General features: G+C 41.9%; 2 protein-coding genes across 9 annotated transcripts in view; one reads left to right on the forward strand and one right to left on the reverse strand.

Moving 5' to 3' along the window:
- The window catches only part of AOAH (acyloxyacyl hydrolase), a 141,022-nt gene extending 131,528 nt beyond the window's left edge, over window positions 1–9,494 (forward strand). For all 5 annotated transcript variants that reach the window (XM_073332890.1, XM_073332885.1, XM_073332887.1 and 2 more), the window contains one exon: window positions 8,889–9,494. In XM_073332890.1, the coding sequence (XP_073188991.1) occupies window positions 8,889–8,977 (89 nt within the window). In that variant the 3' untranslated portion in view covers window positions 8,978–9,494. The remainder of the gene's footprint in view (window positions 1–8,888) is intronic.
- A 2,984-nt stretch (window positions 9,495–12,478) lies between these two features.
- ANLN (anillin, actin binding protein) overlaps window positions 12,479–22,455 on the reverse strand; it is a 41,735-nt gene continuing 31,758 nt past the window's right edge. For 3 of the 4 annotated variants that reach the window (XM_073332882.1, XM_073332881.1, XM_073332883.1), the window contains 4 exons: window positions 20,156–20,242; window positions 16,856–16,963; window positions 14,382–14,554; window positions 12,479–13,923 (listed from right to left, as the gene is read on the reverse strand). In XM_073332882.1, coding sequence (XP_073188983.1) covers window positions 13,800–13,923; window positions 14,382–14,554; window positions 16,856–16,963; window positions 20,156–20,242 — 492 coding nt within the window. In that variant the 3' untranslated portion in view covers window positions 12,479–13,799. Of the gene's footprint in view, window positions 13,924–14,381; window positions 14,555–16,855; window positions 16,964–20,155; window positions 20,243–22,455 lie in introns of those variants that run through there. The other variant, XM_073332884.1, reaches the window with a different exon arrangement.

Below are 22,455 nucleotides of genomic sequence, written 5' to 3' on the forward strand. Positions count from 1 at the left end.
ATATCAGCAAATATTTCCAACATTGCTCCCAAGTAGGACTAGCTGCCACAGTGCACAAACGCTTCCAGTGCTGCAGCTGCAACAGGCCATGGCAGATCTCCCAGCAGTCACTGCCTGGCATGAATATTAACTGTTAGCAGCCACCTCCTCTGGTGTGAGTGAATAGTTCTGAATTGCCCCTTGTCAGTGGCAAGACTGCCGTTCTCTGCAGTGGCCTTAGGGTCCTGCCCTATATGGGGCCAAGTTCTGTGGTCTTTCCTTAGTTTATATTTGGTCCTTAACTCAGGCCAAATTCCACTTGTCGCTTTAGGAATTTGCTTCAGTAAGGACCAACTGCCAGATTTTTAAAGATATTTAGGTGCCTATCTCCCATGGCTTTGCATGGGAGTTAGGCACCTACTAGGAGTATTGCCTAACTACCTTTAAAAATCTGGCCCCAGGTACAAACTGAGTAAAGGCCTCTGGATTCATCCCATAGGTTTTGTAAAAGGATTTGGGATCCTTAAGGATGAAAGGCTATATAGATGTAAAATATTATTGTGATTATTTTATTAGACGGAATTAGGTAAAATCAAGCCATAGTCCCAAGATCCTAATATCATCATAAAGGGCTGGTTAGTATCCAGAGGGATTGTTTTGAACAGTACTTTTGTCATATGGCTTTGCTGGCTAATTACATTGTGGACTACTACAAAGGGAGATTCAAAACCTGAACTTTGTAGTTCAGCTTATCCATTAAAGCCCAGGCCATGACTCAGCACAGGAGTGGCTCATGCTGGAGTTATTGCCTTTGTGCATTTTATCAGTTCTCACAGGACAGTTCAATTTCCCATGTTTTTAAAGCTTAGCTCATCTAAGATAGTAGAGCAAAAGGTTATATACTTGGCTATAATTACAGGACATTAAAATACACAGAACAGGTGAAAAGTTTATTGGGCTTCACATTGAAAATGGAATCAGCCCAGCAATCTTTGTGTCATTTAGTTTTGTGCTGAAACTCTCATATATGTGAGGTGTGCAAGACTGCAGTAAAAACAGTGGCTGCTATTAATCATCACATCCTTTAGAGGTGGATTTACGAGTTTAGAAACATTTGCATTCCTTCCTATATTAGAAACACATGCCCTTGAACCATAGGCAGATCAGCTATTGGAATGTCTGACCTACTCTCCAGACTGATTGTGGCAGCATGTTGAATTTTGGTCACTGCCTGAAGGAACTGAGGGTTATTTTGGTGATGTTTTGGTGATGGTGATGTTTCTGTGTCCGATAAAGTTGACGGGACACTATGGCAAAGCCACTGCTAGGAGTATTGCTTTCAAGGGCATTACTGCCTACTGTGATGGCATTCAGTATGGTGGCCCTAGTTAATGACAGAATATATGTGAAGTACCCTACGGGGGTGGGGGATTTGATCACCAGTCCATCCCTAGTTGTAATACAACCCAATATTCTCAAATGTTGCTGTTGGCTATGCAGTGAGGGTTGTGAGAGTGTTAAAGTTGTATTAGATATTACAGGCCTCATCTATTTTTTATATCCGTAATAGACAAGCATCTCTCTTTCAAGTTAAAACAGACTCCTGCTAGAAGTGAGTCTCCTTTGCAGCAGACATTCTTGCTTGGCTAAAAGTACAAGTAGCTTGTCACAAAAAAGTACCATCTCAGAGCCTAATGTAGTGGGGAAAGCTTGGAATGGGCTCAGTTTTCACTGCAGGACTTTTTGAATGAAACATTTGCAAAGCTTGGTGAACTATTTGAGGTTAATAGAAACTGTTGTTTTTTAGTTGGCAACAGCACTGAAATAACAAATTACAGTCCAAAGCCTTGGATCTGATTGAGCTGTGCAAAGAGCAGAACCTGGGGCTTCAGGGCAGAGCAAAGGTGGTATTACATCACCTTTATGCCTTCTTATCCTGAGGCTCAGCAGAGGTTGCGCCAAGTTACAGCTAACTTCAATGGCTGCCAAAGGGCCAGTAGTAGCATCCATGGATTGCCGGAGTGCATCAGTGCTCCAGGCCCCTTTTCTCTTGCCCACACTCCCTATGCTGTGAAGATGACATAGTGGCATGCAGCTGCTGTAGCTCACTCTAGGTGATTCTCATCTGCAAGGGGAGTTGTCAGCTGGCCACTTAGGGGACAGCTGTAAATCTGCTCTGTGCCACTGGGATATTAGAAAGTAGCTATTAACAGGGACCAGGATCTGGCCATGTGAGTTTAGACTTCTGGTTGGATTATTTCTCTCACCTCTCCCATTAGCCTTTTGCAGCTCTTAAAGTCTAGTGCTCCTGCTGTTAGCATGATGAGGAGGGCTTGGCAGTTTCTTTTTCTCTTATTTTCCAGGGGCCTGATCCGCTTTCATAGAACTCGAGAGGCCATCTAGTCCAGTCTCCTGCACTTGTAGCAGGACTAATTATCTAGAACAGAGGTGGGCAAACTACAGCCCACGGGCCACATGCAGCCCGTGGGACTGTCCTGCCCAGTCCTTGAGCTCCTGGTCCAGGAGGCTAGTCCCCAGCTGTCCCCACACCTGCACAGCCTCAGCTCGCTGCGCTGCCAGCACTGTGGTCTGCTGCTCCTGCCGGGAAGCACTGCAGCATGGCTGCCAGTCCTGCCGCTCTGAGCGGCATGGTAAGGGGGCGGGGAGCAGGGGGATTGAATAAGGGGCAGGCAGTTCCGGGGGCCTGTCAGGGGACAGGGAGCGGTTGGATGGGGCGGAGGTTGTCAGGGGACAAAGAGCAGTGGGGGTTGAATAGGGGATGGGAGTCCGGGGGGGGGGGGGCTGTCAGGGGCAGGGAGGTAGAGAGGCATCAGGACATGGGGGGGCAGAAGAGGGAAGTCTTGGTCCTGTCCTTGATCTTGCCCCTAATGTATTTGTAGAATGTTTTCTTGTTAGCCTTTATGGCTCTGGCTAGTTTGAGCTCGTTTTGTCCCTACATACTTGTGTTATTTGTTTATATTCATCCTTTGTAATTTGACCTAGTGTCCACTTTTTGTAGGACTCTGTTTTGATTTTTAGATCATTGAAGATCTCATGGTTAAGGTGCCTATGGCCAAAATTTAAATCATCAAACCCCAACTCAACTGTGCCCTAACCTTGTAGATGTCTAAATCCCCTAGGTGTCTACATTCTCCCACATCTTATGCCTGCCCAGCCCAGTCTGGTAGATCTGCTCAGGGGCCACCCACTGCAAAGGAAAAAGAGGACACAGATCAGAAATGGGGCTCACAGTACTGTATGTCCTTATAATCATCATCTTTTAAACACACCTGGCTCTCTCCCCTTCAGCTCTGGCGTATCTCATGTGTCGTCTTAGATGATAAGTGCTTTGGAGCCGGAATCCTGTCTTTGTACAGCACCTAGCACAAATCAGCTCTTTAGGCAAAAGTGTTCCAACTAGCTCCAACGATAAGGCTGAAGCAGAGCTGGTGGGGGGAGGTGCCCAGATTTCTTAGCTCTCTGTTCTGTGCGATAGCCAAACGGTCATCCTTCTCCTGACAACCTAGGCCCAATTTTCAAATGTAGGCACCAATCCTGCAAACAGTTAACCATGTGATTAGCACAGGCAGCGGGGAGCTAAGGCTAATGAGGGCTCAGCCTTCCCCTCCTCCCCCGAAACTGAGCCACTCCTGTACACTGCCCAGCTTGGCAGGTGAAGCACCAGCTCCAGAGGAGCCAGGGCCAGCAGCAGGATGATCGGGAACAATCCCCAGACCCGGGTAGCAGGAAGTGAGATGAGTCCACGGAACCCCAATGGCGATTCAACCCCTCCCCAAGCAGAGATCAGGCTGGTGCCAGCAAGGGAGACAGAGGGAGGACTGAGGGGCAGGGGAAGGGGCTGCTGAGGTAGGAGCAAGATACAGACACAGCCACTTGCAGCCACTGCTACGGCCACACAGATTCCTGCCACAGACCCTTGCGTGACAGGGTCCTCAGAATACAACCTGGACTGTGGGACCACTGAGCCCTCCAAACCCTAGGCTGCCCCTCACACTGTGGTGCTAATATCAAGCTACCAGCCTCTGACAGGCACTGCACGTACATAGCCATCCACAAGCTATACACCCAACTGAGTTACAAGAATGATCTCCCAGCCATTCATGAGCCATAAATAGAGAGGCTTCAGCCAATGCCCCACCTCAGAACCGTAACGTCTTGCGCTGCTCAAGGACCCCTTGGACAGTGCAAACTCATTAATAAGTTCATCACCTCTTCATAGGAAAGTGGATATGCACCAGCCTTGGTTTTTGATTGAAGTGCTAGGGGAATCTCAGCTCAAATTACAAACGTTGTAGGTAAAATAAAACAGATTTATTAACTACAGAAAGATAGATTGCAAGTGATTATATAAGTAGCAGGCATAGAGAGCACAGAGTTGGTCACCTAGGAAATAAAAATAAATTCACAATCTAACTTAGACTAAGCAAGACTTGAACCAAACTGTCATCCTTCCAGCCTGGGACCAATCTCCCTAAGTCAACGTCTTAATCTTCCAGATGTTGAGGGGGGGGGAGTGAGAGGCTAAGTGATGATGTCACTGCCACTCTTCTTCCAGAGGCTAGAAAGATCCTTGCTGTGATGTGATTAGTCTGCCCAGCCCCATGGAATATGTACCTTCTCTGAGAAGTCTCAGGGATAGTGGATTCTTCTTGATGGGCCATTAACAATGTCTGGGCTCTCCTTTGTTGCAATTGAAAGGCTGGCTATGGGTGTTTCCCAACCTTGCAACATATTTCAGTAGCACATAGAGCAATACTTCCTAACTTCACCTACAATGATACAACAGTACAATCCAACAGGATATTAAGATTCAACAGATCAAGACTTTTAAAAATGATACCTCACAAGGCATGCGTTGTACCAAACATATCATCAGATCACAGTGGTGAATATGGGGGTTCCAGGGTGCTACTTTGAGGTAAAGAATTTTCACTCCCTGAAACGGCCTAAATGCCGCTTTCAAGCAAGTGTGGAAATGCACACCCTAATTCAAGTGCCCGAGTTTTCCACCTATTAAGAAAGTAAATCACTCTTATAGAGACTTTACATAAGTTGCTAATATATTTTTCCAAATGTTGAAGTGGGAACTAGAGAGGGTGAGATTGTGAAAAGCACTCAGCTGTGGCCTATCTCTGCTCCTACTGCAGTGGGTACAGTCAGGCCAAGGCTAAGTAGTTTTGAAAATCCCACCCTTAATGTTGTCTTGTGATTCATCCCTTTAGGGAAGTTACATCGGGTTGTATTTATACTGTAATTTTTTTTGAGAGAGAGAACGGTTTTGTTTTTTAAAACAGACAGAAAATTCAATTATTTTCCTTTAAGCTCCCAGAATCCTGTTTTACTACAACAATCCCACTAAAAGTCACTGCAAGGCCTACATAGCTTTAAGGGCAATAGTTGTTTTAAAAGAAGCTGATTACTTTGTACATATGACACGACTATGCATTTCAACAGGCTCCTATAAAAACAAAACCGTTATTTGTTTCATGAACCTACAAAAAAAAAAATTCTAAGCCCTGAGTCACAATCAGAGCCTGTATGAGATGTTCTAAAGGATTCCTAATGATTATGTACAGGCAGGAAAACACAGCTTTAGGGTGATTAGAGTCTCCCTTAAGTCATGACAAAATCCATTTGTATTAGAAAGACAAAGCTAAAATGACATGTGGACAAGTTATGTAATTAAAATTAAAGGGAAACGTACCCTGCCCCAGCTCGCAGCAGCTCAACCAAAAAAAAAATAAATAAAATAAAACATGCATGGCCAGATCCCCACTGGTGTAAATTGGTATAGCTCTCCATTGAAATCAGATAGTATACTTTTCTAAAAAACATAGTAATGGTCTGCAAAAGGTTAGTAGCAGGTCACTGCAGTTATAGGTTCCTGGCTGACATCTGACCCTTCTGGGTCTCTGCTCATCTGGCAGTTACATAGTAGCACATGCAAAATGTAGTTGATGATCTTTTTAGCCATTTGATTTAGGTACAGACAAATGTCCAAAACCCACTGCTAGAATTGGTACGCTTGTTGGCTTTGAAGAAAACCAAGTGCTGGAGATTCTCATCCCCAAAGTGGCCTTTTTGGTCAGAGCTGAAGCTCATTGCTACCACGAGGTCAGATCAGTTGAGTGCCACATCTTGGCCACTCACTAGACTGCTGTCAGGGGACTTAGGGTATGTCTATACTACCCACTGGATCAGCAGGCAGCAAACGATCCAGCGGGGGGGGTCGATTTATCACGTCTAGTCTAGACGTGATAAATCGACCTCCGAGAGCTCTCCCGTCGACTCCTGTACTCCACCACTGCTAGAGGCGCAGGTGGAGTCGATGGGGGAGCGGCCGCAGTGAAGACACCGCAGGGAGTAGGTCTAAATACGTCGACTTCAGCTATGTTATTCATGTAGCTGAAGTTGCGTAACTTAGATAGATTCCCCCCAGTGTAGACCAGGCCTCAGACACCAGATCCCATATGTTTTAAGCTTCTTGAGACTGAACAAAGTCCAGTCACTGCCATGGGTTCCCTAGGCACATTCATGGGGTGTAGATCTTCTATCTGACATACCCTGCTGGGAGCTTAGACCACAAGGCCCACTGCTCAATCTCTAGCACAAGGTCACAGCCCTCAGACTGCTACCCACCTCGACATCTTAAACATAACCTCTCCCAAAACTCCACCTGCAGTTGTGAACCTTCTGGTTTTACGTGCTCCGGGGGCCTCGGATAAGGTAGAATCCTGTGCAAAGTCTCTATGTGGCCTGTGTTTAACAAACCGGTGACCCCTTTCACATAGCAAGCCTCTGCGTGGGACACCCCTCCCCCCCCTTAAATATATTTTTTAAAAAGTGTTTTTAATTTATAACAGCATTATAAATGCTGGAGGCAAAGCAGGACTCGGGCTGGAGGCTGACAGCTCACGACCCCCATGTATTAACCTCACAACCGCCAGTTTGAGAACCCTGGGTTTTAACATATTATTGCTCTCCCTTTAATAGCACAAGACACCAACAGATTCACACAAAAATAACCTACCCTCATTGCCCTGTCTCAGTTTCCTCACCACCCCAGACCATTCGTTGCGCTGGAGTCAGGGGAGCCATCATTTGTGTTCTGAACAACTGAGCCGCCTTTTCCCAGCTTGTCTCTTTTGACCTCATCTGCTCCATCCCCTTCTCCTCTCCTGCCCAACCTTCCCATGGCTCTTTCAATCTCTTGCATAGGTGACTCAAGGAGCAGCCTTAACAGGTGATCACAAACCACTAGCAGGTGCCAAGTGTCCTTTCCCCTGATAAATCAACATCCTCAGTGGGAGCCAACCTGTTGCCCAGGATGGTGGATGTAGAACAGAGGACCAGCCTGGGTTAATGACCCTCTGTTGTCAGCCCTGTACCTCTCAGAATTTCAGTCCACAGCGGAGGTAAAAGGCAACCGCGAAGGCAACTAGCCTTTGCAGTTAAAATGAAGTTTGCAGCTTGGTAAAACCATGTACACACAGTCCTATTTTAGTCTTGTAATTATAATCAATGCAACAGTGAATCTTCTGAGATGAAAGTAAAGCAACCGTATAATCAAAATGAAGAGGTAGAATTGTAGGTCAGAAATTACAGTTTTTTAAAAAAATACATTAACTGCATATGAAAGAACTTTTGTTACAGAAGAGTCAGACTGAAATAGAGTTTTTGTTTTTTTGTTTTTGTTTTTCTTTAGGAGTGGTTTTTTTTGCACTGAAGTTATACTGGTTATCAAATCACCCTCTTGCCCTTCTACAGTGTTTAAGCAGCCACTGTGGGAAGACAGTCACTCTGCTAATGAAGGGACTAATTAAGACATGTGTAACCAGTCAATGCTGTCTTCATACAAAGGGACTGGCAATCAACCAGCACCACTCGTGAAGTAGCACTTGCTGGTTTGATTTGAACTTAGAACTAATGGGTCTCATTTTCAGAGGGGCTGAGCACCTGCAGTTCCCATTGACTTCGAGGGGGGTAAGAGGGATTTGCAAAAGCACCTGACCCATTCAGGCACACAAAGGCCTTTGACTTTCAACAGATTTTTGCTTTAAATCCTGCAGGTGCTTTTGAAAAGCTCCTCTAAGAGTGTTCACTACCTCTGAAAAATCAGGCCCAGTTTGTTTGTAATAGCAGCTCATGGAGAAGGCAGCAGCCATACGAGGTTCTAGCCTGCAACAGAATATGCTGCCTTGAATGCAGCAGAGTGGACTAGATGACCTAGTGAGGTCCCTTCCAGTCCTACACTTCTGTGGTTCTCTGCTTAAGACTTGCAGCCAATTTACTCATTTTTTCATACCTCATAATAATCTGAAAGCACATCTAAAAATGAATTTTAAGTAGCTGCTGCATAGAGCTGTCTACAGATACCCAGCAGCCTAGATTACTTTCCTTCTCTGATGAGTGGCCTGAACAAGACAGACAGTTTCATTGAAGTGCTTGTTTAATCTAAGCTTAGAAAAACCTGCAAAAATAAAGGCTACCAGCTAAACATGCGGCCAGCTTGCTTCCAATTACAAGGACCAGTCACTTTCCTCAGGTCAGTTGCATCTTAGATCTCATACCAGGAACAACACTTCCGTCCAGCTCCTTGCTCTGCCCAGTAGTACCATCTCTTCTCTTCTACTCCAGATTTGCTTTACTTCCTCACAAAAAGAGAATATTGCACCTGCTCACTGTCTAAGTGGAACTGACCCGCAGGTGTAAGGAAAGCAGGATTCTGCCCGTCAAAGTGAATGCTCTTGGGGGCAGGGTCTGTCTTTTTGTTCTGTTTGTACATCACCTTGCACAATGAAGTACTGCTCCATGCTGAGTGCTCCTAGGCACTATGGTAACACAAATAAAAATAAGAAACTGACGGTATTTGTGTAAACTATTTGCAGATTACTTCAGCCCTGGGGGCACGCATTATCTGGCAGAAGGCACTAAGCGAATGGCCCCATGTGCTTGGAAAGGAGAATCCCTTCAATAAACAGATTGAAGATGTGTTCAAAGATCAAGGGGGACACTGAGTTCAACATTGCCTGAGCCATGCAGCACTGTCTATTCTTACTAGTGTCTTCTAGGCTGCAAGGAAAAGAAACAAAGCCAGCCTCTTTTGGCCAGATGACGTAAGAGCCATCTTTCCAAAAAGTGTTGCATCTCATCTGCAAAGCCACATACGTGAGTAACCTAGGCTTTAGCTTTGGTTATGTATAGAGTCATGAAAATGAATCAATAGATGTTTGCCGACAGGACTATTTAACCACCTCAATTTGCAAATCCACAACAGGGCTTTCTCTGCCTCTACTAAATTGAAGAAGCCTACCTCAGATTTCTTTGGTGATCTCCCTGTGGATGACTTTGAATGGTTAATCCGATCAAACAAAAACTCATTGATGTTGCCATAAATTGTATGTAACGGTTGGTGTGGCTGTGTCAATCTATTATTAAAACTGCTATTTGCTTATTAAAAATGTGCCATGGAGGACTATGAAACAGAATTTTGATTTGCCTGGCAGCACTAAGTCAATCTGATTGGGCAGAGGTGTTTCCCCTGCCCCCATTGAGAGTATGTAGGGTCCACCTTGACAACCCGTTATGCATTTGGAAAAAAGATATACTTAAACTCTGAAAAAAGTAGTATTATTTACACTGTTTGTGAGTTGTCAAAGTCACACGAAAATACTGGGGCCAACCTGCAGCCTTTACTCACATGAGGAAGCTTTTGAAGCTAAGAAGGGGTCAGCTCAGGTTAGGACTCTATATATAAGTGATGGAGGGTTGGATCCATTGGTAGCAGTGACCTCACGGCAAGCCGGTAAAGGTAGCAATCACCTGCCTTTTTAAACAAAAAGTTACAAAGTTAGACTTTGCATAAAACAGCCCTAATGAAGAAGAGTTCATGCCCCTTATTCCATTCTTTATGCCAATCTATACATGAGCAGTGCTAGCCAATAGGAAAAATCTGTTAAACGAGCATACCTCAGTCCATATAATGTAGTTAAGGCGTAAAAAAATACAGCCTGTGATCAGATTGTAAGCTCTCTGGTGCAGGGACGGTCTTTATTCTCTGTTTTGTACAGTGCTTAGCACAATGGGGTCCTAGTCCATAACGGAGGCTCCCAGATCGTAGGTAATATGGCCTAAGCTTGCAAGCTTCTGAGTGCATGTAACTCATATTGAAGTCAGTGTGAGATAAGGCTGCTCAGTACTGCAGGTAAGCTGGGGGTGAGTTGTAACTACTGTGTCCGCTGCTATTGAGTGAGCTGTCAAGCTGGCAGGGCACAAACCCCAATTGGCTGTGGGTTCTATACTTAGATTTCATCACAGCCTGCTCTTCTCCCATGGCCCCACCCACACTGCACCTCTTCCCCTCCCTCTTCTCATACCTTTTCACTCCTTGAAAGGCCGGCAGGGCAGGGGGGAGAAATGGGACTGCAAGGGGATGGGGTGGAGAGAAAGGGGCAGGATAGCCCCTCAGGGAGAGGGTGAAGAGGTGCAGGTGGCAGGCAGGGCACCTTGGGGGAGTGTCAGAAGGGGCATGAGCAATGGGCAGGCCTCGGGGGCAAGCAGGAATGGGTGAACCTCCAGGGCAGGAGGCTGAACAGGGAGTAGGGGCATGGTCCAAGCACTAATGGGTCCCCCCTACTTCCAGCACTCCAGCCCAGCCTCCTCAAGTGCAGGAGTCATATGCCATTCATCTGAGCTATATACAAGTCCCTTAAATCTAATCCAGGCTAAACACTGGGGCTCTCTTGCTTATGCCTAGAAAACCTGCCCTCAAGTACCAGCCAGCTACAGTTCCTTCATGTCAGGGCTTTTTATTACTCCCCTACCCCTGCTTTGAGTTGCAAACTTAGCTGGTGGGAAGAAAGCACTCAAAAACACTTTTGTCCTCTGATGTTTGAGAATAGTTTGGAGTCAAGGTGCATTTCCTGGGGGACGTGACCTAGCACCTTCTGTTGGAAGCCAGCATTTCACTCTAATAATCTCTTTCCTGTCTGGTGATTTACAGAGGCTTATAATTCAAACACTTAATACCATTAAAAAAAATTAAAATATCAGTTCCCATTTAAACCACTTTTTCCTCTTGTCACACTCACTGAGGTGCTACAGTCAGCAGCCCAGATTCAAAGCACATGGGAACAAATTTAATTTTTTTAAAAAAGGAATTATTGTATTTTAACTAGTCACTTTCAAGCCCCTCAAATAGCTTTTATAGTTCACATTTAAGAGGATTAAAGAGAAAAGTCACTGAAATATAACCACTGAAAATTTAAACAACTGCTTACTGATAAACTAATGAAGCATGTTTCTGCTCACTGCAAGCCTACATGACTCAATTGCTGCACTGGATTGTATTTCTCACATCAGCCTGTGATGGGATCTGAGTACACCATGTATTTACAAACTAAAATTTAGAAATGCACTATTCTTTTATTCTTCCACTGATAAAGCTCCCTTTGTACAGTAAGACCTACTCTATAGATCTCAGTTTTCCAAAGTTTTAAAAACACTTCCATACACAAAATTTTGGATCCAATCTCTTGCTGTTTTATTAGGGCTGGAAGCTAGCTATAGAAGGATGGGAGTCCCTGGCTTTCTGTTGAGACAAAGATCCCATTTCTAGTTTTGGAGTTGCAAGATATCAAATATACCCATCACTGTGCAGGAATTATGTTGGCAATAGAAGGGTTAAGCTGCTCAGGAGTTTGGACTGCTTGCAATTCAAAAAGAGATTGCTTGTGAACAGCATGCAAATGAAGTGGTCAGAAGTTTAAAATAGAGTCCAAAGTTTTCATTTCAATAAAATTTAAATTCACAGACAGGCCTGATAAAAAAAAGCAGGGAGGGCAGTTTTCTGTAACTCATATTGAATTCTGAAGTACCTACATTTCATATGTCATCAGCTCCATTACCCTCAACTTGAGAGGTGTCCCTTGACACTGCTTTGAGCATTGCTTATGTTTTGAGTGTGTCCATCACTGGTGGCCAAGAGACTTTCTTTGCCATTTTCCTGCTGTTCACTTGTGAAAGAAGATGGTGCATAAACTTGGAGATTATGCTCTATCTGGATAGAGGACTTTAGACAGTGGAAGTTCAAGCTTCATGCTGCCCTGCCAACATGCTTCAGTCCTGATCAGGTTGGACCACCGCTAGTCTCCATACCCAACACTTGGTCTCTGATAAAGTTGCCAGGAGGGTAGAGGTCTGTAGCATGATTACTTGACCTCTGAACTGGAGTGAATGTATCAAACAAACAGACCAGACAATTGTCAGATCACTACAGACTTAGTATGGTATGGGCCAGACATCAGCAATGCATCTTGTTTTCTATATACAAGTCAGTCTTTCCCTCCACTGAGCACAACCCAATCCACCATCTGTACATGGACTAGAAGCCCTGAAATGTTATCTACTTCCTTCAGAGCCACTCTTCTCCCCCCTCCAATCCAAAGTTTACTTCTATTACTGTAGGCGACCCATTTCTGAGAAGCTTACTCAGTGTTTTTATTCTTTACATAAAGGGAATAAAATAAATCTTAATACATCATTCTGAAATATTTAAGACACAAAAAAACTAGATTCAAGAGCGATAGTACAAAATGACAGGATGAAAGAGGTATGGGTGACAGAATTTAGTGTTTCAAGTGTGAAAATTTAACAGTTCATAGCAATTTAAAAGTACACTACTGCACTCGCAGTCGTGCTATAGTACTTTACACTAAGCCCAGTGGAAAGCTTGTGAACATTGCATATTTGGACTTTAACTGAGTAGTTCTGCCATTTTACAGATGGCCTGAAGTACAGTACGTTTTACCTGCACTTACAGCCAACTCTATGGTATTCCTTATGGCCAGAAAAGTATTAGTTGGGATATAGCAGCCCTTTTTTTTTTTTTAAAATAAAACTCAGACAATTTTACAATATATTTTCCTAGTGCTCAAATGCGGAATAGTGAGAATTATAGTCTGTACAAATCATGAGATTCCAGAACCAAACATTTGGGCAGTTTGAAACTAAATTTATAAAACCCTAGTAAAATATTCAAGACTTCTATGAAAATGTGCAACATACCGCATACATAATTCAACTCCTGTAAACCACATAGCGTGTGCCATGCACTTGTCCATAAACTGGTTTGTATAAGAAATGGCAGACAAGATTAAGAATGTAAGAAACAGTTATGGATGTATCTGTACATTTTTTGTTCTGCTCACAAGTAGTTTCCACAAGCGAAAGTTTATACTGCGTGCTGTAAAGTGCACAAAACTGGCAACTTTTATGCCTAATGAAGAACTACTGAAAACCTCAAAGCATTGAAGTTCCTTCCTGCTTCAGCACTCTACCTAGTAAACTGTGTGTACTGAGGAGTCACTGTTCCCTTAAGGAAAATACAGTTAACTAGTACACTTGTGTTTTACAAGAAATTTCTGATTTCCTGTGATAAACCTAAGTCCTGATTTAGCTGTTTCAGAATAAACTGATATTTTAAGAGAACATACTAAGCTGTATAGATTTCCAAGAAGTAGAGGTTTATAAAAATATTTAGCACATTCAAAGAACTTAATTGCTTCCTATCACACTCATAAATGTTAGGGAAAAAAAGATCAGTTAAAATTCTAATAGAGAAATACAAATACTGCATAATATAGTCCTGTATAATGAATGGCACATACTCTTCCAGATTTAAAGCATAAAGTATAAGTAACCCAGAGGACCTTAGACAATCCTACATATAAAAGGATTTATAATATAATTTGTGTTTGTTTTCTTGTACATAAAATCTCATGGCAATTTTCCTCATCGTTTCAAGGCTTTCCAATAGGTTTATAGCATGCATCAGGCTGCCACATACGAAGGTCAACAAGAACTTGGTTGAGTTTTTGCATCCAAAGGTTACGCTCTTCTTTAGTATCAGCGGATAACCAGTTCCTTAAAAAAAAAAAAAAAAAAAAAAAAAAATTAATAAGATCTGTTGCTACATCCTTCCCACTCTCCATCCAAGTCACTAAGGCCAACCAGCCTTCCGAAAAAGTCCTGTTAGTCCTCCAACCAATCAAGACTCAGAGCTCAGAAAAAATGAAGGGGGGGAAAAAACAAAAAACAAAACAAACACACTTGTCCGCCACACACAGTGCTGTCAGACAAACTATAGGACACTAATACTGCTCTCAAAATGAGAGCTGCGGTTCCTCATTCTCACAAGACTGGATGTGAGCAGAACAGCAAAACAGAACTAAACAAAATGGCTCAAGATTAACCCACTCAGTGTCTTAACATGGCAGTTGATAATGGTCCTATTCAAATTCTGAAGATCAACAGCATCATAGCCTGTTAATATCAATCCTAATACGCTGCAGAAAGGTTACAGTTCATATTTATTCACTTACTTGGTAACACAGAGAGTGTCTTTACATTGGCTGACCAGAGTCTCTCTATCCTCTTCCCTCTGAGGTCGGACAGTGATTAGCTCAAAAGTGTTGGGTCGGGCACAGAACTCTCGGTTGGCTGGTTCAATCTGACGATTAGTGCAGTTAGCCAAGTTTATCCGGCCCATAGGATGCTGAAAGTTAGTGGAAAAGTCAGGTTATAGCAAACAGGATTTGTAATTCTACATAACACTGTTTGCCAATAGGTATCCTATGACGTGCACCCAGAACAGATTTTCCACCCATACATGAACAGGGTTCACTTCACCCAAAAGTTGAAACAGCCATATCTGGAGTGGGAGATTGCAGATATTACAGTGGAATAAGCAAGCCCTACCCTGCCATGTACTACATGGCTGCAGAATTCAATACTTACTACAGAACTATGCACCAGCATCTATTTAAATTTTCAGAGTTGAATGACATAATGGGGGGGTGGGCGGGGAAGAGTCAGACAATTATTGAATTACAATTGTCAACATCACATGTCAAAATATACAAAATAAATATCCCTAAATCAAACTATGTTCTCAAGAAGCACTTTTCTTACTTCACCTATCTGTAAATTTAAATCACCATCATCTATGGAAAAAAATGGTTGGTTGGTTGGTTGGTTGGTTGGTGTGTGTGTACTGTGAAATTGACATTTATCAACAAAAATCAAATCCTTCCAAACCTAGTTATTAGTCACAAAGATAGCTTTGGAAGTATGAACCAAAGCTGATGCAGTGATGGTTGCCCAAATCTACTGAAAGCCTGAAATAGTAGCATTGAGATGTAAACTGCACCATTCATTTTAGTGTACAGCATGATTCTATAGCCACAGGATTTGGTGTAAGGAAAGTTAGTTGTATTACATTGTATGATCCCTGCACTGTTCCACAGAGGCAGAGCTATAGTCTCGGCTTGCAGCTAGGGAGCCACGAGAACAAGAAGGGTAGGGCTCACAAGCTGAGCAGATGAGCCACATAAGGGATTTCCCTTGACACATGGGGAAGAAGGTTATGAGCTGGGCTACCGAAAAAACTACGGAGGTTTTCTTAGAAAGGCCAACCTAAGACGACCTATGGTTTAAAGTAATCATTGACAAATTTTAATGTTATTGGAGCCATAGTTCTGATTGGGAATGAAAGACTGAGATAGAGCAAGTTAACTATGCCACCGAATGTAGGGGTTCTTGCCATGGTATACACAAGATCTTGTGTATGGGCCAGTAGGAAGAACAGTGACTCAACAACAACAAAAAAATTACATGCTGTTAATAATGTTACCTATTACCATAGCTGCCCTGCCCACAGTTTTTAGAAAGAGGCAATGATACAACCTGGAAGACTTGATACAAGGAAGTTTGGGAAGCAATCCCAAAGCTCCTTAGACAGCAAGGTCTGGAGAACTTTCCTATCCAAGTCATCTTTCAGGCTGTAAAATACAGTATAATCTCTCCCAGCCAGCAGGGAGGAAGAGTACATGATTCATTATGGCAAAGCTGGCCAGTGCACTGTCTTCTGCTAACAGGGAGATGCTATATCTATGCATGCGAACTGGCATAGAAAGCCCAAGAGATCCAGTGTTTGACCCAGAATTTTAAGAGGAGATTTGTGCTTTGACAATAAATTAGTCTTTTAATGGTAAACTGCCTAAGTGAGTCAAAAAACACCTTGAAGGGAGCCCTCAGGAGTTAAAAACATTTACATACACATGTAGAACCAGACTGAGGAGCCAAGAGGGGTCCAAATCAATGAGAGATGAACCTTTCTGATTTGGGCCATTAGCTAAAGAGTAACAAACTGTCTACAAGGTGTGTGTTTAAGCACCATACACTCAACCACATTAAGGAGCTGCAAGACTACAAGCCATAGTTGTAACATGGTTTGGTAAATTCCATACGCAGTAAATCATGCTATAAATACAGTTGGGCCCCTACTATGGTAAAGCATACTGCTTAAAAGTAAGCTTTATGGACGGGGTTTGTCAGACTAAGGACGCTGTTCTTCCTGACAAACTTGAAGTAATCCACATATATCATTTAAATGAAACTTGCTTATTAGAGTTGTCAGGGGTGTTACATCACCTCTTAAATTGAACAACAAGACACATCAATCATCAGACAAGATCACTAACAGAAAAAGCTTTAAATCCTGAAAATTAAATAGAGAAAATGAGGACCTGCTGCCCCACTACCATGGAAACTGCTACCAACTTTAGGATCTGCCTCTCGGTTTTTGTCCTGGGTTATACAGAAGTTAATCAAATTGAGAGAAGAGTTATCTTGCACACCCCACCCCAAAAAGCTTCAAGAGCTTAGGTTTATAAGGACTAACTCTGCATCAGTAAAAGATGAATGCAGGATTAAGGGAAAACAGATACTGTGAAATATTTCAGATTAAGAATCCCCACATTAAGCAATATAATAGGTGGATTATAAACTACATTACCTTTCGCTTTTCATCATCTGGATATGTCCAATAAGAGATGCAGTTTCCAAAAAGCACACACCAGCGCCGATGCCAAGCCCCAAATCCACTAACATCTTCAAACATTGTCTAAAAAGAAAAATTAAGTGACCTGTGTGACTTAGACATGTTCTACACACCAGTTTATCCTGGTTTAAACTATGTTGGTTAATCATACTGCTATAAGCACCTTTATGTCGACCACTGTGTCGTTTGTTTGGGGTTTTTTTGGGGGGGGGGGCAGGAAGGGAGCACACCACTTTAATGATATTAGTATATTAAATTTGTGTATAGTCAAGGCTGTAGTAAATCAGAGGCTAGATCTTGCCTTTAGACACAGTAGGGCAGATTTTCAAGAGTTCAGCACCCAGCATGCTGAGCTTTCGAAATCTGGCAGTGTCATGGTATCCCTATGCATTTAGGAACCAGAGGATAGTATTGGCCACCACCAGCACTTAGAATTCACTATACATGTGACATTTCCTCCCATCTCTCGCCTCAATATTAAAACATGTTTTGTCTTCCCAGAATACTTAATTCTCGTATAGGGCTTTTCACAAGATCCGATTCACTGCTAAGAGCTGGCATTTGTAATGACCATGATGTGACACCAGGTTGCCTTCCACAGACCTCACATCCAATAAGCTTTTTTATGTGAAAAAGCTGTTGATGTGCGTATTGAGCTTTTTTATTTAACACACACCTGCAATCTAGAAGTTAATCCTAGATTTAGAGTGCTGCTACCCCCAATATTTCAAAAAAAACCAAAAAAAGTTAAGAAGTTAGTTTAAAAGAAACTTTTTAATAAATAAAATGATCTTCTAGCACTGAATTGCAAGCATCTCAAGGTGTTGGCTAGAATAGTGGTTTTCAACCTCTGGTCCGTGGACTTCTGAGGGTCCACAGATCAGTCTAAAATTAAGGGGTTCACATCTCCATTCAAAATTTTTTTTAGGAGTCCACAAAATGAAAAAAGGTTGAAAACCACTGACCTAGAACAGACACTGGCAGAACTGGTTCAGCAAAATGCTATTGTAAGAGTGCAATATAGGAGTCATTAAAAACGTTAAGTGATCACATAGTTATGTAGAATTTGACCATGTTATGATAAGCTGAGTGAGGAGTCAAGTAAGCTTAAATAAGAAGTTGGAGGGGGATTTTCAGACGTTACAAAACTACTGAAGATAGTTAAGTCCCAAGCAGACTGCCAAGAATTACAAAGGGATCTGTAAAACTGGATGACTGGGCAACAAAATGGCAGATGAAATACAATGTTGATAAATGCAAAGTAATGCCCATTGGAAAACATAATCCCGACTATACATACAAAATGATAGAGTCTAGATTAGTTGTTACCACTCAAGAAAGATTGTGGAGTCATTATGGATAGTTCTCTGAAAACATCCACTCAACATGCAATGACAGTCAAAAAAGCTAACAATGTCGGAAATCATTAGGAAAGGGATAGATAGTAAGACAGAAAATATCATATTGCCTCTATATAAATTCACGGTATGCTCACATCTTGAATACTGTGTGCAGTTCTGGTTGCCCTACCTCAAAAAAAGAGGTATATTGGAATTGGAAAAGGTACAGAAAAGGGCAACAAAAATGGCTAGAGGTATGGAACAGCTTCCATATGAGGAGAGATTAAGACTGACTTTTCAGCTTGGAAAAGAGATGAAAAGGGGGTCTAGAAAATCATGACTGGTGTGGAGAAAGTAAATAAGTGTTATTTTCTCCTCATAATACAAGAACTAGGGGTCACCAAATGAAGTTAATAGGCAGCAGGTTTAAAACAAACAAAAAAGTATTTTTTCACACAACGCTCATACAACCTATGGAACTCCTTGCCAGAGGATGTTGTGAAGGTCAAGACTATAACAGGGTTCAAAAAAGAACTAGATAAGTTCATGGAGGATAGGTCCATCAATGGCTATTTAGCCAGGATGGGGAGGGATGGTGTCCCTAGCCTCTGCCAGAAGCCAGGAATGGGCAACAAGGGATGGATCACTTGATGATTACATGTTCTGTTCATTCCCTCTGAAGCACCTGGCATTGGCCACTGTTAGAAGACAAGATACTGGGCTAGCCTACACCCCTATATTTCTTTAGTTTATGCAGAGCATTTACTTCTCTTGGCAAGATTAGTAGTTTTCCTGTATCACATTAAACACCCTTTTCTAGGCAATTCAGAAGGCAACACATTTCAATAGTACAGGAAGCCAGTGTAAAAGAGCCCACTCTAGAAGGCTTTTAAGACTATAGTGAAAACAAATATTATTGTTTGTGCTTAGCATAGTATAGCAGTCCATTTAACTGCATGAAAATAGAAGTTTAATGCTGACCCAAAAAGAGGCTGTTAAGGAAAGTGAGGGCATCGATAACGAAGCATGCAACAATTTGCAGATCATAATAATGAAGGGGATTTCAAGAGGTAGAATGTAAGCTCCAATTTCATCTATATAGAGAGGAAAGGAAGACAGATCGTGGACTAGGAATAAATCAAATTATAGTAGACACTTGTTTTGCAAAGGCATTTTTACAACACATTTAGTGCCATCTGCTGGATACAACTGCAGTAATGCATTTCACTAGGTTGGAATGGCAGCTACATTTAAACAACCAAGGCCAGATTAATTAAGGTTTGGTTTTACAGATGTTGATTTTAAACAATTTGTTTCTGATACAATGAGAGTAACTTGCCTGCTATGAGCCAAAAGCTAGAAGGAGAGCATAATGAGTAGATTAAAAAAAAAAAAAAGTTTTGCTTGTTCACAAAACGGAATACATTCTATTACATACGATTTGCTTTTAATAGGTCAAAAAGAGTCCAAGTTGTCAGAAAAAAAGCCTCTGGCAGCCTCTAGAATCTCACCCAATGTCACTGTCATTTACTAGCCAGATTAGCTCCTTCAAAGGGAGGTTAATGGAAGGGCATGATGACAATAAAAGGTCTGGCCACAACCATACAAAACAGACAATTAGACTTAAATAAATAAATAAATAAAATCAGTCCATCAAAAGGCAATATTGATACCAAGTGATTTCAGCCTAAGACAACTTTGTAGATTCAATAGGCTCTGCTTTTTAACTAGGCAAATAAGATATCTTAAACCAGTCTTAGAAACTTTACTTTAAATCAGAAGATACGGGTAGCGTGGAATCATTTCCACCTGAGCATTTATTAAGCCTGGTTTGGTTACTGCCCAGAAAATAAATGTGTTTGTTTTACTTAATGGAAGTCAGGGTGATTTAGCAAACAGTGAGCAAGTTACTTACCAAAAATCCCTTTTCCTCCACACAGGAGTCTACTTGACATTTTAGTTTTAGATGTATGTGGCCTTCCAAAGGAGACAAAAAGGGAACCTGCAAAAAACCAAGCCCCTTAACTTAGTTATTTAATTTTGATGCATCTTAACAGCTTTGTTCCCAGTACAAACAAATCAGCAACAGCAAGAGATTAGCAACGAATGGTTTTGACATCTGTCATTGGAAGAGTGGCCAGAGATCCCTAAATACCAGGGCTAACAGCCACTTGCTGTCAAAAGTGTTATTGATCTTCTGACTCCACTTATAAGGGCTTATCTACACAAGGAGCTATTCCTGATGAACTCCATGTGTGGATGCTCTTATATGGAATAAGAGTGCCATATTCCAAATAAAATCAATCCACTCCCAAAGTCTGCGCAAGGAGTTAATCAGGAATAGCTACTCCACTTTAAATTCACATCCTACCTTAATCTGAATTAACTTCTCAGTGTAGACAAACCCAAATTTTACTTTTCTAGGGTATGAGCAGGATGCTATTTGTATAGCCATCTAGAAAGATTCATTTTTCAGGGTTTGGCTATGGGCACGTAATCTACTGTCCTCAGTATTAGGAGGCACTTGGATGCCATCTGAACTCTCCTTTGCTTACAAATGTATTTAACCCACCCACCCACGCGCACACACACACCCAGCCCCGAGTAAAGCGGAAAACATGACCACAAGACAATATATCCACCAATAGTGCTTTTTAGCTAAAACCTAAAAACCTTGGTTAGAGTATTCATTACAGTTAAGCCATGAGACAAAATAGATTTTAAACAGTTGTTTGTATAAACCTATTAAAACATTACCAAGCTAAAACTAGGGCATAAGTAGGTTCTGTGTCACTAAAGTGTAATTAGAATGCTAAGCTGTTGAACAGAACATACATGCCTTGAAACAATTCCATGCAAGTGAAGACTCATTCATATCTAAATTCTATCATCTTCCCAAATCATTCACAGGTCTCCACTTCAGGGACAGATGGAGTGTTTATAACAAGCCAACTGTTAAACCTCAATTTTGCCTTGTAGAAACTATTTCAGTAGGGAAAAACTTTGTGATATAAAAGGTGAGAGGTTCACAGAATCTCCACAGGATTGGAATGATTTGATAACTCAGAATCTAAGTGTGTTATTTTGAAGCATAATGTTGTATTTGTTTTTCATGTTACTGATGAGATCCACTGTAGCCATGCAATGTCTAAAAGCAAAAAGAGCCCATGCTTCCAGCAGATACACCAATATTGAAACACCAGCGTGCTCACTACTATACATGAAGAAGAATCCCTTCTCCTTGAGAGGACTTGATGTGTCTATCGAGTGAAGAAGCATCAAACAGAACCAATGCCATCCATCACAATTGCTAGAAATTTTGTCAGTGACTTCTATGGGAACAAGATCAGGCCCTCCATATTTATTGCTTAAGGGTATATACAATATCAAGGAGAAAATTCCCTAAATAAGATGACTTATCAGTCAGAAATGTTAGCACTCTTTGAATTGAAAAGCTGTTAGGTAGTCAGTATGTTTAGCCCAGATACATAAAGCACATCTGCAGAGGCAAGAGATCTGACCATTTTTTGAGTACTAGACTATCCCAGGTGAAGTGTGTGGTTTTATTCCTGCACTAGGTAAAGGAATAGAGAATGTATCTTGAGCACCAGAAGATAGGCAGTCTTCAGGTACCAAAGAAGTTAAAAAAGCAAGACTATTATAGTTTGGAGAGAAAAAGGACTAATGCTGGATTTTTGCTTACAACAAAAGAAGTCCCATGGCTCCATAGTTTACTATGTGCCAAGAGAAAGTTACTTATATTCAATCAAACTACAGTAAAATCCACTTTAGAAAAGTTAGTTTAAGCAAGTTAGTCTGGCTCCCTTATTTCCCCTCTCATTTCCAGTGAGGATCATAGTTACAAACTACTTTGTAAATGATAGGAAAGTTATTAAATATAGCTGCATGGTAGCTAATGAAGGCTCTTGATCATGTGACTAACAAGTTGACACAGATTTATCAAGTGACTAAGAAGAGTTGGGGATTACTGCCAGCTATTTTGTGTGTGGAAGGGTTCTTGGAGACCTCCTCTTGTGTGGGAGAAATATGCTTCTCTTGACAAAGTTTCCTTCAGTTTTGAAGTTTCTTGAATGAGAGGTAGATGTGCTGGACAACTGCATGGAGAGAAAACTCTAGTCCATGACCTTTGGTAACCTAGCCTGGGACTACCATTAACACTGATGGACTTGGAGCTTCTCTGTAGTTTATGAATAC

Source organism: Lepidochelys kempii, chromosome 2 (assembly GCF_965140265.1).
Source record: "Lepidochelys kempii isolate rLepKem1 chromosome 2, rLepKem1.hap2, whole genome shotgun sequence".
NCBI classification, from domain to species: Eukaryota; Metazoa; Chordata; order Testudines; family Cheloniidae; genus Lepidochelys; species Lepidochelys kempii.